This window comes from Cryptomeria japonica, chromosome 6 (assembly GCF_030272615.1).
Source record: "Cryptomeria japonica chromosome 6, Sugi_1.0, whole genome shotgun sequence".
Lineage (NCBI taxonomy): Eukaryota > Viridiplantae > Streptophyta > Pinopsida > Cupressales > Cupressaceae > Cryptomeria > Cryptomeria japonica.
The window spans coordinates 661,887,852-661,904,105 of NC_081410.1; the positions used below are offsets into that span (position 1 = coordinate 661,887,852).

The window sequence follows — 16,254 nt, forward strand, 5'->3', positions numbered from 1 at the left end:
AATATCAATTGTATGTACAATGCCTAGATAAATTTGAGGCAAGCAGAAGAGTTTTCTTATGAGCTTCTAGTTTAAAGAAGAATCTACCAAAAGTGGTGTGCAGTTCTCTAACTTGACACTTAATTGATATAGAGTAGCATAAGGCTTGCATTCTTCCATCCCAGAATTCTTCAGCAGTTTCTTGACATTTCTACTGTAAAACTAGAATCTTTTACTCCATCTGCATTATGTATAAACCATTGAAAATAAGAAAGATAAGATATATTATACCCAAAAAATTTATAATCACCTACTTTATATCTTGGAAGAGAGAACCAATACAACAAAAAATTCTGAGTACTCACATGCTTAGTATCAAAAAGAGAGAACCGCTACTGCTTGTGACTATCAAGTTATCAATGTAAAGAGCAATGATCAAGCTACTATATAGGTGTTGGTATCTACCATGCATCTCCCAAATCCACATTGAATAAAAAAGTGATCAATTACAATGTAGTATCTTAGACAAGATAGTTTCATCATCCCATTCCTCTAGCATTTTGTGAATTTCTTTGAGCTCTTTGGTAATAGCCCCTAAGGAATCTAGAAGAGAGCGGTGAAGGAAGGCAATTAGATGAACTTGTTGATTGGTGTTTAGGGCCATAGGAATACTAAGGAATCTTGTAAGTGTGTGTTTGCATTGTAGGGAGAGAGACTATGGCTAGAGGAGATTAGTAGGGATGCTTAGGTTGTTCAAATGTGCAGGGTTGACCACAAACCTGGTAAAGGTAGGAGTGAGATGGAATAGTTATTCTTCTTTAAAGTCCAAATCAACATAACTTAATATGTGTGCAGATAGAGATGGCCTTGAGGGGTTTCTGAGAGAAGGGGACCTATGCTTAGAATTTGAAATCAAAGTAGCTTTCCTAAGATGAGTGAGATTTAGTTCTTGGAGCTGATCATTGCCTTGTTTATAATTTCTGTAGGGAAAAGTCTTTGTTGAAACCTATGTCTTCCTCCTCCAAGTTGCTTGGCTACTTATGCTGCTTCCCAATGAGAGTTCCCTTCATGGTAGATACTTTGATTTTGAACTGGATTGCAGATTTTATGTTTTTTCTACTCCTTATATACACTTAGGGATTAATATCAGTTGTGGGATGAGGAGGCACTCTGTAACTATAAATAAGTCTCTTTCTTTCCCTGTGAGGGATTCCCAGAGTTTCGACAGTAGATAAATTCAATTTCCAGAGGGCAGAAATGATAGCAACATCTTTATTAATCTGCCACAAAATATCAGAAATGCGGCACTTGGAACTGAATGTTGCAGAAATAATGTCTTTATGCAAAAGAAAGGCCTAATTTGGAGAATTACTTCTATTTAAGTAGTTTTAAAAAATCATATTTGTAATTAGAGCAGTAATTCTATTTCTGAGAGCAAGAGTGTATGACACACAGAAGTCAGGGAGAGGTCCAAGGATAAGGAGAACTTAAGAGTTATCAAGTGGAGAATGGTGTGAGAGCTTGGAGACCAGTCCAGACAGCTATGGAAAAAAAAATTACGTGATTCATGTGCATAAAATTTGGGGAATAGAATTATCCATGGAAAAGGTATTGATTTCTTGGCCACAATTGATGGATACACATACTGATATGATTAAAGATATGCAGTGATTGACTACTGAAGCGAGTAATTTGGCTGATATTATTCAAAGAATTTCTGAGAGATTTGCAAAAGAGGCTGAAGTAGAGGAAAATGTTGAAATGTAGCATGACCCGCCACTAAACCAGACTAAAGAGAAGAAAAAGAGAAAGAAATTGCATCTTCTAAAGCTACCTACCTTTCAAATTAGAAGGTAAGATAAAAATGAAATGTTATGGGGGTGAAATAGATGCTAAATATTGAATTCATGGCTTAAATATTTAGAAATTTATTTTGATATTTATGGTATGATAATAAACAAAAGATCTTTTTGCAATTTTGAAAATTAGTAGTCATGCATTTTGAAAATTAGTTGTCATGCATTAATGTGGCAGCATAAATTTAACTTTTCAAAGGTAATAAGTTTCCACACGTCACCAAGAAGAGTGACTTCAATGACTTGTTGAAAGTCAATTTTCTCACACAAAAATAAATGGGAGAGTAAGGTGAAATGCATGAAGGTATATGAGAACCAAGGCTAAAGTGTACAAGTACACAACTGCATTTATGAGGTAAGATCTCATGGTGAGTGCTGCAGTAAGTGACCCTGATTTTCTTATTAAATACTCAAAAGGTTTGAACACATACTTGAGGAGGAAATATACCTTCTGGAGATCAAGGAAATAAAGGAACTCAACATGCAACATAAAGGAAACATATTATGGATTTGCCTAAAGGGTTAAGTTAAACCAGCAAGAGAGCTATCTCACAAAGAGTCCAACAAATTGATCCTTGTAGGCACCCATTAAGGATGAAGTTGGGTTGAACTGTAGGAAAGTTTGGTAGAATAGATAGATCCCATTCCTTGGCCTCAAGTCAAAGGAGGTCAATCAATCGTGCAATGAATGCCAATGGATTATTTTGTTCTCCACATAAAAGAACATAATGGAATCGCATTAACATTGGTTAAGTAACCTTTAAACACATAAAATGGAAAAAAACAACAAGAATGATTGACATATGATTCTTTTATTTGCAAATGTTTCTTTTTTACCTAAAACATTTCACGTTGCTTTCCTAATTGTTCATATTGTGACACGTCTCAAGATATATGGAATTGGACTCACCAACATTTTCTAACAAACCAAATGTCTCTCATGAACGATGGGATATTGGTAGTTGGTTGAATCTTAGACAACATTTCCTTGATTAATTATTGAGGCCTTTGCTGGGAAATAAAAACAGGTTTACATAAACAATAAAGGAACCAAGCTGAAAATAAAAGCATGTTTACAAAAGGGGCCAAAACAGCACCCAAAAAGTATAAAAACCCCAAAAAACATGCATATCAACCAAAAAAATTGATTAAACTGCCAAAAACAACTATCGATAGGCAAACGACCTAAGTTAGGTTCACTCTACTCAATTTCTCCCTAGCCACCAACACTACTAGTTGTATCAAGTATCAACACATTACACTTAAAAGTCCATAACAACCACCTTATTGATACCACCTTTCCTAGCCTTCAAAACTAAGCCCAAACATATTTCTTCTAGAGTAGGAAACTTGAAACTATGAAACACTTCCAGCCTTCTATTACCTCATTGCAACTAACCTTCCACCCAAGAGTGCAATGTGAAAGTGCTAGACACCTCCAAGCATCTCTTAGAATGAGTAATCAACAAATTATTGACAACTACATTCAAATCCAAGTTAATTTCTTGATCTCTTTTAACTTCTTATACAACTCTTCTTTGCACAACAGATTCAAGTATCCCATTAGAGTCAAATATTTCAAACTTTCAACCTTACCAGCCAACAAAAAAGTCGCTTCATTAGACACCACAAGTCTAACAAATGAAAGGGAAGAAAAATGCACGAAATTCATAAACAAAGCTCCACAAAGGGCACCACCATTGATAGTTGTGATAAGAAATCCTTCCTAATGGAGGTTTTAGAGTCTATTGAACTAAATTCACCATAACCAATTGGACCCAAAACATCCTTAATGAAGTCAAGAGTTGCTTGCCTCATGACAATTATAATTGGAAGAAAGGTGCTTATTAGAAACCCTCCCCCTTAAATATGGGCCCATAGGATTTTGTGAATGGTTTCTTTGAGTCATGCCAAGAAAACAACCACCAGATCAATGAAAGCTACAACCTACCCAGCCAAGGAATCCAAAACCAACACTTGCGAGTTCCAAAAGGAAAGTAGAGAAATGAAAGCCACACAACACCAAAAGCGAGTGCAGCATGCTATAAAAATAGTCTTTCAAGCATAGACTTCAAGTACATATGTGCTAAGGAATATACACAATAATCATTAAATGATACCCTCCAAGGCTTCAAAGCAAGCTCCCTCAAATGTCACTAATCATAATTAAGAATCAAAATCTTGTATATCCATCTAGGGAGGAGAGAACATGCAAAAACCAGTCAGCATTTGGCCAAAAAAGCACAACTTTAGGCAATCAAGGGAGCTTAAAATTTAGTAACTTGTCCACCCCTTTCCTCAACCTCACTTGATGCTTAAAAAGGGTGAAAATGGCTTTTTGATTTATACCCAAATTGGCTTCAAAACAACTACCATATTGATTTCCCTATATCAATGTTCAAAGCACAACTTTTCAAAGGATTTACTCAATGAATTTGCCTCCAAAACACAATTATTTCTCCATTTTGGGCATTGAGTTGACTGCAACCCTTAAAATAACATTCATTGAGTCACCTTCCACAACTAACCTTTTCAATCCAAGAGAAGAATCCAACACAATGCACAATATTGCAGCTTCCCATATTGCCTTGTAATATGTTTGAATGCTTAGAAACAAGCAACATTCACTCACAAAATGATTTTTTGAATCTCAAATCAACACACTCACCCAAGCTTACCCTAAGAGGCTCCATCAAAGTTAAGTTTGAGAAAATCCAATGAATATTTCATCCAAACCAATTTCTCCTAAGCTAATTGTTTCTTTTTTAACCCTTTAATAGGATGATTCTTTGAGAATGTTTTAAAGTCTATAGTGCAAATCAAAATTGAGCATATTCAAGCAACTAGATGAGTTATTTCAAGTAAATTCATATTATTACTGTTTATTAATGAGAAAAGAGGAATACTCATTGGATTACGGTCTAGTGGTTAAGGCATGAAAGCCTTTGCATGGTGTATAAGGGGGAAGAATCAATTTGTCCTTTTAGTGAAATTAAAAAATGTGTATTGGTTGAATCAATTAGCCATTTTTTTGAGTGAATAATGATAAGAAACACCACTATTTTAATTTTATAGCATGTTAATGTTTTCATAAAAATTGGCCATGGTGAATTTCATATTTGCCAATTTTCCTTGAAAATAAACAACACTGAACCATATCTCTTTATAGGGCAATAGTTTTGTTTTCAAGATGTGTGTTCAAACTACCTTTATATATGAACATTAATTTAGGATTACACTTAAATTTCCTTTCGAATAAAGGAAAATTTGTTTGTTAAATTGCTTGTTTTTCAATGCTCATAGAACATATAAGGAAAATTTAGGATTACACTTAAATTTCCTTTTGAATAAAGGAAAATTTGTTTGTTAAATTGCTTGTTTTTAAATGCTCATAGAACATATATATCTTGATATTAACACCATCTTTACAGTACTCCAATTTGTAAATTAGGAATAGTTGAAATGAAAAGATAGGGGAAGTCAACCAACCTTGTCTTGTCCTCTACAAATGAATACTTTTAGATGTTGTCTAATTTTAATTTTATGTAGTCACCAAGGGCACAACCATTAGGTTTTGATATTGGTCATTTTGGTGAGAAACACCTCATCTTTACAGTACTCCAATTTGTAAATTAGGAATAGTTGAAATGAAAAGATAGGGGAAGTCAACCAACCTTGTCTTGTCCTCTACAAATGAATACTTTTAGATGTTGTCTAATTTTAATTTTATGTAGTCACCAAGGGCACAACCATTAGGTTTTGATATTGGTCATTTTGGTGAGAAACACCTCATCTTATTGCTAGACCAGGACAGGACAAATTTCTCACTATAGTTTCTTAATGCCTTTGTTTATATATAAATAGCATTTGTTAGGTTTATTGAGCTTATAAATGTTGGTTTTGAAGCCACATTGCATATTTCCATTTAAGATATTCCCCATAGGAACTTAGAAGGGAACTTGTTTCCATTTACCTTATATGTTTTTCTTTGATTGATAATTTCCCTTTTGATAAGGAGCTATTAATTCTAGGATGTCACACTTCTCAAGCACACATAATTCTACTTGTTGAAGCTTGAACCTAGGTTATTTGCACGGGGGTACTCCCTCTCAACTACTACTACCCATTGCTTAAACTTTTTCCCCTCAAGTTTAACCTCACAACCATGCTAAGGAGTTAATTGAGGTACATCCAAAATATCTATCTAGAAGAATCTACTTTCTTATACAATAGATCACATCCTAATGATAATTCACATTACTTTCTTAAACTTTAAGTAAAGTAGGATATGCATGCCCCATATTATCATAGCAAATTCAAAGTGATGGCCCTCCTATTAAGAGTATGGGGTAATCTCGTATGATACAAGGTTCCTTTGAATATAGATAGGATGCCTAGCATTGTGTACCTTAAAATGGCTTTCCCTTCCTTTCATTATGCTTGCTTGCTCATCCTCCCCTCTTTTACTATATGGCTTAAATTCTTGTTTAAATATCCCTTTTCATACAATCTTATATAAATATGACTTTCGCCTTAAGTTAGATACACTTAAAAAATGTGTATTTGAATTGCTTGTTCCACAACTTAAAAATCTTCATATCTATGTCCAATAATTCATTGATTGGAAAGCTTGGTCGGTGATAACATATATAGTCCAATATATGGTGATCCTTATGCCAATGGAGGTGATGCCACAATGGAATTGGACCTCCCCTAACATACTAGTTGATTGGTCATGGATGATTATGTTTGTTTGTCCTACCCTCTCCTCTTTTGTGATTTAAAAACCTCATTCCTACAATCTTCTAAAAAACACCTTTCCCTTGAGGTCAAATATGCCTAGAAAAATGTGTTAGAATTAGTGTTATAAGACTTGGACTTTCCTTGGACTAAGGCAAGCTAATTGTTGACTTGAACTTGGACTTAGTACCAAAATTTGGTAAAGACTCGACAAACTAAAAAAACATTTTTTTTAGAGATTTTAAAGGGTTTAAAATTTGTTTCATGCACCCTTTAATAAATTTACCTTAAAGACACGATAACATCATCAAATGGAAGCTACTTTGATCACATACACAAGTATACATCAATTACATAAATATAAATGTAAATTTTAGCTAAAGGAAATAACACATTTAGATATAAAAATATTGTCAAATGTATATAAAAAACATGCAATATGAAATCAATGGCATCAAAACAAATATCAAAACTAAAAATATAAGTTTATGGCTTAGAGGAACCTACATTACTCATCCCAATTCCCAACATCACAGCAAGTCATGCTCTGACATCTAAGATAGGTCTTGGATGATGATGTAGCCATGATATTTTCTTCTATCTTAGTGACTACTATGTATATTCAAGTGAGGAACTTAATATTAATGCTTTCTTGAACCCTTCAAGATTGCATGTTTTGTTGTCAAGCTTATTAACAAAGAGGAATACTTAAGTAAAAAAGATAAATGGTTATGTTTTTGTTTGACCTTAGCTAAGATACTAATAGAAGGGATAGTTCTATGAGTTGTATGTGCAGGGAATGATTGATACATTTTTGCATTATGAAAATGGCATTTCTTGCCAACTATGACTTAACTTATATTCAATAGTAAAATGATTGTAGCATGCAAACTTTGCCTATGTCAGTCCTTGTATACTAAACAATTTTTACAATGCATGAAACAAGATAATTCAATCCTTGTATATTAAACAATTTGTCCAGTGTACAAAACATGATAATCCTTGATTCTGGCTTCAACTATGAAGATGTAGAGATTTGCAACAGGGGATATATATTTTGTAGATTTCATGATCATGTTTCATCATTGACCTATTGCTTGCTTAGACTTATAGTTTGATAGGGGTTTGGGGGAAACACCCTGATGGGGTTGAGCAACAACAACCCTCGCAAGTGTTTGAGGGTAGCACCCCTTGCGAGGGTCTGGAAGTAGTGCCCCTAGCAAGGTTGAGGTGCAACACCCCTCATAGGTGTTTGGGGGTAGCACCCCTTGCGGGAGTCTGGGGGTAGTGCCTTCAATGTGTTCAAGGTGAAACGCCCCTCGCAAGCTCTTGAGGCAGTACCCTTTCTAATACAAGGCAAGGTTGAGGTTTGGAGCTCCTACCACCAAGCCCAAATCAAGACCTTCGAAACCACATAAAACTTCATGGAACACACCATTTTCATAGTTTTTGGATATCCTAAATGGGCATTGTCATAAACCAAATAAGTATTGAAAGGTTGTAATTTAAAAAAAAAATTAAGTAAAATGTTAGGTTAATGCTCTATATTTTTTTTTTTTTAAAAACTTCTATTTCCCCAATCCTGGCTGAGTCTGGCCTATAAGACTCGTTGGGTCTAGCAAGTCTAGAAGACCTAATGAGTCTCCAAAATATGCATGGGACTCAAGGATTGAGTCCCTAGGACTCATTTGGCATAGCTCAACTTGGGACTTGTTGAGCCTAGGCTAGTCCTGTAACTTGGTTAGAATTGCTTCTATGACTAAACAATCTTCATATCTACATCCAAAAATTAATCTCTTATTGGGTTAAAAGACCAATTGTCTTAGAATTCCCCCTACATTTAAAAAATTGTAATATTTAGACATTGAAAAATGAAATCCCTATTGAGTTGAAGTCTCAATCCATGATATTGTTTAGAGTCAAATATACCATGATCCTATGTTGATAAAGTTGATCCTAGGATGGAAGGGGTCCTCCCACTAATGAAATGGTTGGTTAGTTGTAGATGAGTATGGTTGCTTTGCCTCTTTTGTGGATTAAGAAAATTAAAAAATGATTCTACTTCATACAAGTTTCTAAAAAAGTGCCCTTTCCTCAAGTTGGATATGTCTAAAAATGTGTATTGAAATTGCTTTTATAATTATAAAATCCTCATATCTACATCCAAAAATTAATCCCAAACTAGTTCAAAGACTTGATCTATGGCAACATAAATATTCCAATGTAGTAATCCTTATGTCAATAAGGATACCAAAATGGAAGTGGTCCTTCTACTAAGGAAATGGTTGATGGTTATGATTGAGTATGTATACTTGCTTGGTCTCCCCTCTCCTATTATATGACTTATAGAAAGAATGCCTAAAATTGTCTTTCCTTTGAATTGGATATGACTATAAAATGTATGCTGAAAATTCTTCTACAGCTAAAAAATTCTCATGTGTGTGTAAACTAATCCCACATTGATTAGGCTTTGTCCATAAAGTCTAATATACTATTACTCTCACACCAATGGGGGTGATGCCACAATGGAGGTAGCATTCCTACCAACGTAGTTGTTGCTTGGCTATGGATGAGTATGTTTTCTTGCTCACCCAACCCTGTTTCCCCTTTTCCTCTTTTATGGCTTACAAATAAAATAGAAATCCCCATGAAACAAGTTTGTATAAATTATATTTTTTATTCAAGTTGGATATGCTTAAAAATGTACATATTGGAATCCAAAAAATGTCACCCTCTCATATGGCTTAAAATTTTAAAAAAATTCCTTCCATACAAGCTTATAAAAAATGTCTTTCCTCTTCAATCATTTACACTTAAAATGTGCGTCCTGGAACCTGAAAGATACTTGTTATACAAGCTATGGGAAGTTAGATATGTCAAAAAAATATGTATCTTGAAATCCAAAAGCTCCCCTTATACAAGTTTCTAATTTCTTTTGGGCTTCATAACTGCTTTCCACAAAATGCCTTCTTGTCGGCACCCATTTGATACAACTTAGCTTATCTACTCCAAGATACTTGTTTTCTAGGAAATGAAAAACCCTTCTATACTTTCTTTGTTTTTCGTCTACAAAATGCTTTGTAATGGATCCATTATTTCTTCCAACTATTATGGCTTGGACACTTTACTTGACACAATATCTTTTTGAATAATGGAGCCAAGTTTTTGGCAAAGTTCTCCTAGGTATGGCATGCTTTTAGATTGATTTTTTTATTTTTACTTGGAAAGATATAAATTCTACTATTTTGCTTATTTTGTTGTCAACACTAACTTTGCTAGTCACTCCAAATCACTAGTGATTTTAATTTGCTCATGTAGATTTAAGTTCAAGCCAATAAAGTAGTATTGGAGGTCCAATATATTCAAACCTTGGCCATTGAGGGAATGCCCATTGCATTGTGGCCAGGGTTCTTTCTTCTTTGTCATCTCATACCATATCCCTCTAACATGATCCATGGTGCAACTACTTCGAGTCCTCACTCTGCTATCCACACAACTGTTGGGGAGTGTCCACCCCTTTGCTACCATTATTCACTAGGCAACATTCTTGTTAGACCCCACCTCTACCTTTGTTGCCTAGGCACTAGGGTGAGTAGTCTCATCTTCATTTTATCCTCATGCATCCTTTCATTGGTGTGGGTTGGCCCTTGCAAACTAGGGGAAACTCCCTTGTTGTCGCTTGCTATATTTTTGTTGACGTTTCTACAAAACCAACCATATGATGATTCTACAGAAGAAGAAATGTTGTTCATACCAATCAGGACCCTGTGGATGATGGTAATGATCTATTAGGTGGAGGGTGGGATAACCGCGGTGGATAAGATCCCTCCTCTGGCATTGGAGTCACCCTTTCTACATTATTGTAAGGGTTTCTTTTATGTTTGTTGAATTGATGACTTGCCATTTGCTTCCTATGTGGATCTATGTTCTCATTGTTTTTTGTGGTTTTTTTCTTTTTGGTTTCATTTGCTTCTATTGTTTCTCAACTTTTCTACTTTAAGAGCATGATTCCATACCATGTATTTGAAAGATTATGATTATATGTTTTAACTAATACTTTTAATAAACAATCTATTTTATAAAAAAACATAAAAAATAATAAATAAAAAATAAATTCCTCCCAAATCAGATATACCCAAAAATGTGCTCTTAAAATAAAAATAAAATCTTTCTATAATATATATATATTTTAAATGTCTCTCCCCAAATGAAACACACATAAAATCTGTAGATCTTAAAATTTCGTTAACTACTTAAAAATCCTCAAATCACATCTTAACTAGGGCCCTTGAATTCTTTACTTCTCATGGAGCCGTTCAAGTTCCTCAATCTCCTCTATCATGTACGATGCTGATTTTCCTCTTCCAATATAAGAAAATAAAATAGAAAAAGTAACGTTCAAATTTGTTCCACACAATTTCTCTCACGCTTAAAATAATGCTGGAGGAGCGTACAAATGCACAAATCTCCATAGAAAATGGGTCCTAATACCTATGATTTCCCGTCGCTAAATTTGGAGAGCCTAAGGAACTTCAATTTCCAATCCACTTATAATTAGAAAAGCAATATGGAGATAGGCAGGGGCTTGCTGTCCTTCAAAACTAATTAAACCATATTTTGAACATTTGGTTGGACAGAAGAAACTCTATTCCCCAGAAAGCATTGGTACGCATCTTTTTCTATTAGTTCTGTCGTTTTTCCGTTTTTATCAAAAAAGAAAAGACCTCTTGAAGTTTTTGACACTTGGTCTTCCGGTGCTAATTATTAAGTTTCTTGGAGGGTTTTCAGGTTGCTGGTTTGCCGTCTGTTTACAGAGATTTTTACAGTAAATTCGCAGACTTTGTTGCTGGAAAACTGAAGTGGCAAAACCAGATTTTAACAAGATGGGACGCCCTCCACCTCAGGGCGGATCTCAATATTTCCGTTTTACACAGAATGAGGTACTTGCCATTTCTTGACAATCCTATCGAATTTCAATATTTCTGTTAGTTGATTTTTCCTTTTTTTGGGGGATCACTGTCTCTATTATTGAATCTCCATTTCTGGGTATATTGTGAGAATGAACACAAGTGGATTAGGAGTTCGGGTTAATGCTCTAAGTTTTAATTTGTGGTTTTCAATATATGTAACAGATACATGTATGCTTTTTTATTTTCTAAAAATTTCAATAAAATTGCAACTTGTTTTTTCAATAAAATTGCATCTTTTGTTTAATGTTGAAGAAAGTTTTTAAGTCACTTAAATCAAGACACAAATTTGGTACATGTGATCTCCCTCGTGGAAGATCATAAGAGGATTGTTTTCAATAGACTGTTTATATTGCTTAAATTTTGCATTCCTAAGCCTTTACCAAATGATCAAGATTAGTAATAAATTTAAACGTTGCCATTATACCTACAGTGAAGTGCATGAAGGATTAAAGTGTAGCATCAAATGAGCAACAGGGCTACAAGGAAAATTTTGACCTAAGGAAGCTATGGTCAATATCTTGGGCCTTTATCCCTAAAGGCATAGAGTTGAAACATCTTTCCTGAAATAAGTAATTTAAAATTTTTCCTCTAACATACATTAGCCAAATTCAGATATTTTGAACACTCTTATTACAAAACCTGGGTTGCATATTGCTTTTCACAGGGAATGAAGAACAAACAGTGTCATTGTATAATATATTTCTTGGCAAACATCATCCAGCTATCCTCTAAAAGAGACTATCTTGATTGATAAGATGAGATGTAAATTAATTAGCAAATTCAGCTTGCAACCATGCCCAAAATACCCAATTCCCTTTTTTAGAAAACAAGCCATATATGCAATAGCCGAATTCAGATTTTGAACCCTCCTATTACAAAACTTGGGTTCCATCTTGCCATTCATAGTGAATGAAGAATAAACAGTGTCATTGTATGATATATTTGTTTGCAACTTTTTTCAATCATCCAGCTATCTTCTAAAAGTGACTATCTTGCTTGACAAGATGAGATATAAATTTATAAGCAAATTTAGCTTGTAACCATGTCCAAAATACCCAATTCCTTTGGAAGCTAGATCTCTTTAGAAAACAAGCCATATTGATTCCTTCTCCATTTGTTGTTCAAGAGATGATAGATCCAATGTTTTTTAATCTAGATAGTAATCTACTCATTCACATTCCATGAGATCTGATCAGACATACATGCTTAACTTCCTTTCTACGGCTGGAGGATCATCAATCTCAGATGTTATAAGGGTTTCTAAAGATGTTCTTAAAACTCCCAGGGTCATCCAACCAGACCTTCTCCCATGGATATTGTCAAACTTTGTGTTGGCTCTTTTAAAGTGATTAAGAGGGGGATGATCCTTAACTTCTTAATTCAGATTAGAAATGGCTTTTGCATCCAATCGGGGCCTTCATCAACCCTAATATTCCATGGCAATGAGTCTTTCTTTCTCATGATTATTTGTAATCCTTGTAATAGGTACCATTATTGTCTTGACATGTTTATGTTTTTCCTTTTTTGGACTCACTTCCTTGTCAGCCAGACTCTTATATTAGTGTGATTTTAGTTTATTTTTAACTTTTAGCCTCATGGAACTTCTTGTTACTTATTGATATTATTTGTACAGGCTGTACTTTCGTGTCCCGTGGACTTAATTTGGTCATTTGTGGACATTGATACAATTTCTTTCCACTAATCATCCAGGATTCCCCAAGAAAATGTCATTGCCAGGTAGGAGGAGCAGTGAAAAGGAAATTGAGTAGCCTGTAACCTTCATCTAAAGTCAAAACCCTTTAGCTGTTGAGTACTTCCAGAAAATATAATCAGTTGTCTCCTCTTAACAAAATGCAAAAAGCATCTGCAATGCAGCAATACTCACCTGATTCAACTGTGCTTTGATAGCTAAACCTGATAAATTACTAGCCAAGGTGCTTGAAGGAGGTTCCTTAATTCAATATAGCTTGATGACTTTGTTGCCATCGTACCCCTGGTGTGCTTGACTTGCCACCACTTGTTTAACTGGAGGAAAATAGCATCAGAGATAATTAGCACACTTTAGAGCAGAAACAAATTGCTTACTTCATTCCAAACTCTTGGATCATACATCAACCAGAACTTTACTGCAAGATATCAAATTACTTTGGAGTTTCAGTGCAACATAGATCCTAGCTAGAAAAAATAAAGTGAAAGAATTACTAGGACAGGCAAGTCAAGAATTCTTAATGACTGATTTGCAAGCTTATTGCAAACTGCATCCAGATAAGGCATGCCAAGATGTAATAAGCACCCTCAATTTGTTTTTTTGAAAATATGTTAGCTTCAACTGTAAATGAAGTGCATAACAACTTTTACTTTCTGATCACCTAGACCTCGGAAAGGGCAAGGTGAGAGCATACAATGTTCCAGATTACAAACAACTGAAAGGAAAGCATCAAGGGGCAATCCAACTAATACCACTTACTCAGAGGGATGCATATGCATTACTAGAAATTAAAATTGAGTCTTTGTAATGCCCCCTATTTATAGGCTGTCAATTCCCAAAGGGAAACATACATTACTACCTACCATGTTACAGTAGTTACGAATTAATTGTTGGTGTTGGAAATAAGCCACACCCGGACCGATGATGGACTGGTCCAAGAGGGGCCAGTAGCTCAGTGGTAGAGCACTCCAGCAGCATTGGAAGGTCCTAGGTTCGAGTCCTAGCTGGTCCATGTCTCAACATGGTATCAGAGCCAGGTCCAGGCTAGGAGCCCCAAGCACACGAGAGGTGTGGCTTAAGGGGGGGTGTTGGTGTTGGAAATAAGCCACACCCGGACCGATGATGGACTGGTCCAAGAGGGGCCAGTAGCTCAGTGGTAGAGCCCTCCAGCAGCGTTGGAAGGTCCTAGGTTCGAGTCCTAGCTGGTCCATGTCTCAACATTAATGACTAGGATTGCTCATAGTACAGTTAGGCATTGTCCTTATTCAGGCCTAATCTTAATTCCCTTCTAATTTCTAATCCAGGATGGTAGACTTGCTTGTCTAGGGCGTGATGATACCATCTCCCTAATGCAACCCAGATTACCGGAACCTCAGTCCATTAACCCTTGGGGCCTGCAGCCCAGATTTCGGATCATAAGTTCTTTCACCCTTGGGGCTCCGCCTCTCCCTAACAGCATCACAGCACTCCTCAGGAAAAAGGAATCAGAACTGTTTAAGGCATAGGTCTGTAAATAGACCAATATCTTGTTGTACTATGTCAATGTTTTAATACTTAAAGATTTCAGACATATCTGATATTTATCTTATTATTATTATCTAACAGTCCTGAAACACTAATTCAACAACTTAGATGCTTATTGTAATTATAAAAGGAACAAGAGTATTATTGTTCAGATCAGAACAACACATCAGTCTCTGTCCAAGGCAGAAAGTCTCAGTTGTTTGTACTCCAATGGAATCTCCAGTCGGTTTCAGATTCAAGCCTGATTCTTAGTTGATATCTTTGCATACTATGAGCATATATATATATTCATACATAAATGAAATTAGACATAATTGATACATATTGCAGTCTATATTAATATTACTACTAAATTCTGCATAAGGACATTATCAGGCTTCATATATTAAGCATATCCCCATGCATACCACCAAGAACAAGATGTTACAGCCTGTAACTTAACAACAGTTCTGATCTGATCTGATCTGATCGATGGTGATGTCATTGGATGCTTTGATTCCTTTCCTTTATATCTCTCAATGTGAGGGAGAGGTCACACCTCTTCATCATGTATGCCCTTTGGCAAGAGACACGCCCTTTCACCATTAGCACCCTTTGAAAGAGTGCAACTCTTCATTATTTCTGCCCTTTGAAAGGGACACAACCTTTCACAATCAGATCTGCACTTCTTATTTAAATCAGATCTGCACTTCTGATTCTCCAAATTATCGCTCCTCAAATGAGGTTCTCTTCTCCCTTTTATATCTCATGTTTGAGGGAGTCACAACTTTTCATTTCATGTCTTTTGACCATTCATTAATTGAATTAAATTTTAATTTTATTTAATTATATTCTTTTATATTTTAATTTAATCTTTAATATTTTAATTTTATTATTATTATTTATTATTAAATCCTTTTTCAAAGTGGGGACATTACAGTCTTCCACTTGTCCAATGGTGAGCAAAGGGCACATCTGCTTATTCAGTGAGAAAGCTTATACAACAATGTAAGGTAAAGCAAGCTCGTTCCACTTTTCAGCGGTGGGGGATTACAACAAACCACTTATTTAGTGGGGTATGTATCGGCAATATCAAAACAACTCACTGGCGGTATTACCATTCAGTGTTACAAAATGAAGTGCATAGAAAAAAGAGCTTTTGGTGGTATAACCATCCAAAACCATCCAAAACATTGCAATGTTAGTCCATAAGCAATATTATCGCTGATTAATTGCTGATAAATGAAAACATTGCTGATAGAAGTGCTGATATGAGAAATAAGTTGCTGAATCACAGCCCATAGGTACCCCAGATCATGAATAAACCTCTCAGCTTGTAAATAACAACAATATACCTCAATGTTTGATGGATATTTACTGGTGCCGGTCTGTAATACATTGGAAATGGTGCTGCAGTAGGTCTGGACAGCAAATAAGTGCTCATAATTCTACACCACTTCACACCAAACACACCTAACACAATTACAAATTGAAATAG

The 16,254-nt window shown here is 35.2% G+C and overlaps 1 protein-coding gene and 1 non-coding gene across 4 annotated transcripts in view; both read left to right on the forward strand.

Moving 5' to 3' along the window:
* The first annotated feature begins 10,878 nt into the window (after positions 1–10,878).
* Positions 10,879–16,254, forward strand: part of LOC131070721 (protein SAWADEE HOMEODOMAIN HOMOLOG 2) — a 44,645-nt gene continuing 39,269 nt past the window's right edge. For 2 of the 3 annotated variants that reach the window (XM_058006331.2, XM_058006330.2), the window contains exon 1: positions 11,285–11,515. Coding sequence is in view for 2 of the 3 variants with exons in the window: in XM_058006330.2 (XP_057862313.1) it covers positions 11,459–11,515 (57 nt within the window). In the remaining variant the exon portion in view is untranslated. Of the gene's footprint in view, positions 11,241–11,284; positions 11,516–16,254 lie in introns of those variants that run through there. The other variant, XM_058006329.2, reaches the window with a different exon arrangement.
* On the forward strand, positions 14,195–14,265 carry TRNAA-AGC (transfer RNA alanine (anticodon AGC)). Its single transcript has one exon. It is a non-coding gene; the product is annotated as a tRNA-Ala (tRNA).